This window comes from Penaeus japonicus, unplaced genomic scaffold, assembly GCF_977035675.1.
Source record: "Penaeus japonicus unplaced genomic scaffold, GWHDUDI00000001_assembly GWHDUDI00000028, whole genome shotgun sequence".
Classification (NCBI taxonomy): Eukaryota; Metazoa; Arthropoda; class Malacostraca; order Decapoda; family Penaeidae; genus Penaeus; species Penaeus japonicus.
In genome coordinates, this window is record NW_028234430.1 from 21091444 (window position 1) to 21096443 (window position 5000).

The 5000-nt window shown below is 43.8% G+C and overlaps 1 protein-coding gene across 6 annotated transcripts in view; it reads left to right on the top strand.

Annotated features, from left to right (window-relative positions):
• Positions 1-5000, top strand: part of LOC122261310 (uncharacterized) — a 23113-nt gene that overhangs the window by 17635 nt on the left and 478 nt on the right. Inside the window, exons 8-10 of one of the 6 annotated variants that reach the window (XR_015192446.1) lie at positions 1-2854; positions 3060-3184; positions 3533-5000. The exon at positions 1-2854 is cut by the window's left edge and continues 1757 nt beyond it; the exon at positions 3533-5000 is cut by the window's right edge and continues 478 nt beyond it. Coding sequence is in view for 5 of the 6 variants with exons in the window: in XM_086553487.1 (XP_086409613.1) it covers positions 1-3313 (3313 nt within the window). In the remaining variant the exon portion in view is untranslated. The other 5 variants (XM_086553488.1, XM_086553489.1, XM_086553491.1 and 2 more) reach the window with 5 other exon arrangements.

Below are 5000 nucleotides of genomic sequence, written 5' to 3' on the forward strand. Positions count from 1 at the left end.
TAAATCAGAGGAAAAAGAAACGCCAAATCTCGAGAAAGTTGAGACATCGATTACAATCTCGAGAGGTCGATCTCTCTCGCCGGAAAGAACACCTGGAATAAAGTCAGACACGGTGAGTAAACCGGACGAAATTGATTTGAAGGAGAATACCAATAACATAGACATAGAGATCACTAATCCAGAGAGTTTAACAGAACATTTACTTAGTGTTCAACAGATCGAGGGAAGTTTACAGAAGTCCGATTCTCAGACGAGTGGCTACGACTCGAGTTTATCTCTGTCAGAGAGTAAGGCTCGAGATCTTTCCAGAGACTCTGGGTGTGACATATCTGTCGGGGATGCTGAGAAAGCTGTAGATAAGGAATCCAAGACGGAATCAGAGAAAGAGTCTAGAATACCGGCTGATAAGGACATTCCTGTCGAAGCGTCAGAAACTATTGAAATTATCCCAGAAGAAAATATCGAGCAGATGGAAGGGAATGTGACAGTCCAGTCTACTATAGGAAACAAAATCATAATACAGCTCAAACTGGAAAGTGATGTATCCCCAGACAACAAAGCTGGAGGTGCCAGTGCCAAAGCTAGTGAACAAGAACAACAACAAGAACTTAGCAAAAAGAAACTAGAGAAATGCGAAGACCAGAAATCATATGCGGCCGTAGTGAAAGACAGCGCTGCCAAACCGCCTATTCAGAAGAACGTAGCAAGTGAGACATCCAGTGAGAACAAAGATCTCGATTCGTTGGAAGGCGATGTGGATCAAAGTGTGGCCAAAGAAAATGTAGACAAAGTCGTAGTAAATAAGATGGATGCATGTTTAGCGAAGGTAGATGCAAGTTTAGCCTGGGTAGATGCTAGACTGACAAGAGATGGCCACAAAACCTCCACTGAAAATCTACCACAGAAAGATCTTGATAAAGAAAAGGTCACCTATGCAGGCATTGTGAAGAGCGGGGCTAAAATCAATATCCCACAACTGATAGACAAGAAAACGAAACAGCCCACCTTGTCTGACAAAAAAGGACAGCCACAAAGCAAAGCAAAATCTGGAGATAGTCTAGTTGTCTTGAAAGTACAAGCACATGTCCCAGAAGAACATGCAAAGGAACTGGAGAACACCAAGGATACAAGTGAACCGACCGAAACTGCCTCGGGTGAACAAAAGAACACCGAAACTTCTGAGATTGTAAGCAATACTAGTTCACCTCCCACACCTCCTTCGTCTCAACTAAAAGAAACACAAGAAGCACTAAACAGAGGGATTAAATTGGCAAATGAGCAGAAATCCCCGACTTCACCTCCAAAGGATTCTCAAGATTCACCCCAAGTTTCAAAGTCCAAAGGCAAAGATACAGCAACACCAACGAAGTCCCTCCCACCCCATGTCCCTGAACAAAAGAGCACCAAAGTAAGGGAAACTGTGCAAGAGCCAGCGAGCCCATCCAAGGCAGAGGCCTCACCCAAAGCCGCAAGGCGAGTCAGACCAACGACGAGGGAAGGCAAAGAAGCCGCGGAGGAAGAGACGGCAAAAGAAATTCCAAAGACCAGGAAAGAAGAACCAGCTGTTTCTGAGAATGTTCCTAGGAAGCGCGAAAGGAGAACAAAGGAAGAAAGTGCAAGACAGAAGAGTCCTTCATCGGAGAAGACAGAACAAAAATCTAGTCCAGAGAAAAGACCTGTCTGTGATTCTCCTGCATCGCATGAAGTGCGACGAAGGAGGAGAGAAGATAGCAGAACAGACGAGGAAAAGGAGAAACAGCAGAAATCCAGTCCAGCAAATGTGTCAGATGGTAAGACGTCTCCTACATCACAGGGCGAGGTCAGACGGAGGAGAAGATCAGAAAGCAGACAAGAAAATGAAACACAGCAGAGGTCTAGTCAAGCACACACAAATGTACCTGAAGGTTCTACTAGGAAACAGGAGGTACGCAGGAGATCAGAGAGCAGAAGCGAAGACAAACCGCCACAACAGATGCAGAGTCAGACAACCGCCGGTGGTCGAAGGCCAGAAAACAAAACAGAAAACTTACCTAGTCCAGCAGACATAAATCTGACGGAAGACTCCTTCAAAACACACGAAGTTCGGCGTCGGAGAAGAACGGAAGCACAAGACGAATCCGCAAAGAAGTCCTCTTTGCCGAGCGCTGAAGGAGGGATCACCTTCATCGACGACCCCCCGACGCCGTGCGTGGTCAGACGACGCAGGCCAGAGACCCCGACTTCGGACTCCTCCAAGGAGAACAAAGTGGGAGACCAAGAGTCCCAAGACGTGCCTTCAAGACGGGGGAGTGACGAGGGCAAGAAGCGTGACAACTCCACAGAGAGGTCCTCCCCCGAGCTCGAAAGTGCTCTCCCAGGTCTTGCTTCCAGTAAGACGCTCTGGAGATGTAGCACTTATGAGACAATGAGCCTCAGTGACTACGACAACCTCGCCTTCATGATCCGAAAGTCCCGCAGCGCCCCGGCGTGCCCGGATCGGAGGCGGAGGAGGAAGAAGCAAGACCTTTCGGGGAGCATCGAGTCTCTGGACCAAGCCAAAGAGCAGACTCCGGCAGCAGAGAGTCCGACTGGAGTCTCCCCTCACAGTGAGTCCCAGCAGACCGACGAGTCTCACAGGAAACGGGACGAGAGATCCCCTGGTTCACCACCCAAACAGAACACCGAAACATTCACAACAAAAACAAAAACAGGAACTACACCCACAGCCCCCACACCCCCACCCCCGACGCCCACACGAGACGACCCCCAAAGGAGGTCGTCGAGCCGCACACAGCCCACCCCACACGAGTCTCCTCCTTGCAAAGCCGACGTACCTGAAGTCCCTTCGCCGAGACAGTCGCCAGAGCCCTCCAAGGTAGTAAGGTCTCGTAGTGTCACTAACAGTAGCCGAAGGAGCCGTGACCGGGACTCACCAGTCGCTCCGCATCGAACTAGAGACCAAACATTGCCAAAACAGTCTGTAGATACTCAAGTTGCTGACCATAGAGCAGAGCAGATTTCTTCATCTTCCACTAACGCAGTTCAAAGGTCAACTAACACCGCTTTGTTATATGATCCAGATAACAAAGAACGCCGTAAAATAGACTCACCAGCAACTCAAGCTAGGCCAAGCCAAGTGCCGCCGGTCCAACAAGGCTCCGGGAGGGCCAAGGATGCCAAGACCCAGAGTGAGAAGCCTAGAGAGGTAAGCCATGACTGGAGCAACGTTTTCACACTTACATCCGCTGTTCTGCTGCTTCAAAATCTTGCTTTCATATATTTCATCCTGATTCCCTTCCTCAAACTGGTAGCTTCACTTTTGTACTCCCAGTGAACTTCCATGTCTTTGAACAACGAAATAAAAAAATAAAAAAAAGAGGGGAAAATACAACCTTAGAAAGAAACAAAAACACATTACCCATCTGTTATATCAAAGCACGTCTGAGACATATATCCAATCAAAACTAAAGAAATTTCATTCAAAAGTGAAATATGTATTTTTAGTTTTTTGGGGGTAGATCTGACGAGGGTATTTCGCTGTTTCTCCTTGCAGTTGTCTTCTTCGCTGGCTGGGAACACTGACCCCGTGAGAAAATCCTCCTCCTGCAGTTTGAGTTGAAGCGGTGCCTTAAAATTGGTCATTTCAAAGCTATTATTATTATTATTAAAAAAACGATTTTCTTTGTTAATCTTCTTATGTTCACTGTAATATAAATCGTTGTAGAAATACCCTCTGCACGTAGAGCTAGATTTTCAAATTTTGTTTTTGTTTTTATTTGTTCTGTTGATAGGTGCCACGTATGCAAAGTGATTTTTAAAAAAGATAAAGCTGATTTAGGTTTTATATTCATTTTTGTGGGGTGACGACACATTTTTTTCTTAAAAGACCATAGCGTTTGTGTACATCTACCCCGAAAAAAGATGAAAAGAATATATTTCATTTTTTCCGATATTTTTGACTGGCATTTTTATAGCCTCATGTTGTCTTTTTTGTGATATATGAACATACGTCAAAAAAATGTTTTTTATGATAAGAGACAGATCACAAAGCCTAATTTTGAAAAGGGATTTAAAATACTGGACCCAAAACCTGATGCTTGTGCAAGAAGAATTCAACAAACTGACTAAAAAATATATATAAAAAAGATACTCAGAGAAATTTCATTCCATCTTTAGAATGCTCTTAACTCCTACTTCCTCTCACTTCCCCTCTACGCGTCCGTTGCCATGACAACCAGTATCAGCAAGGACCTCGACGCCATGTGACGCCCGACAGCTTTTGTAGTTTGTGAAATAATACTTGAAATGACGTTGACCTTAAGTACATAGGGAAAGAAGAAGCAAAAGTCAACAGATCCCTTGCTTTAAAGCACCGACTTTGAGACCTATGCTTTGGGAATTAGAAATATGCAAAGCCACTCCAAGTGAGGATATTGTTCTCCTGGTCCATCTGGCTTTACATGCATATGTTCATGCTTATGTATTATACATACAGTATATACTCAAATATATGCATATTCTTTAGAAATGCAGAAGAAACTGGAGATTCTTTTATTATGCATATATTTCTTTCGTTCTTTACTTTTTTCTCCTTTGACACTTTACTCACAGTTTTTTAAATAGAAAACATGTTCATGGTTTTAAAGATTATTAAATATTTCAAGTGTATCAACACCAAATAATTCATATGCTTTTTACTTATTGCATCCATTCTTATTGCTATTGATATTAGCATTATCATTTTCCATCGCAAATGGCGTACCCCCCCCACCCCCCGTTTAATAGATAAATGAAAAAAAAAAGTATTTAACACATGCCGTTCTTTTTCTCATGTTTACTTTCCTTTATTCTTTTGTACATGTCACCTTAGAAGAATCAAAGGCCAATCATTTATCAACGACTGTTTTTACTATAGACTGTTGGCTTACTTTTTTTACATACGGTTTTGAGAAGCGAACATGTGACTTCGAAAGACAAAATTCCTTTTCTCCCTCTTCCTTTCCTTCTTCCCCTCTTCCTTC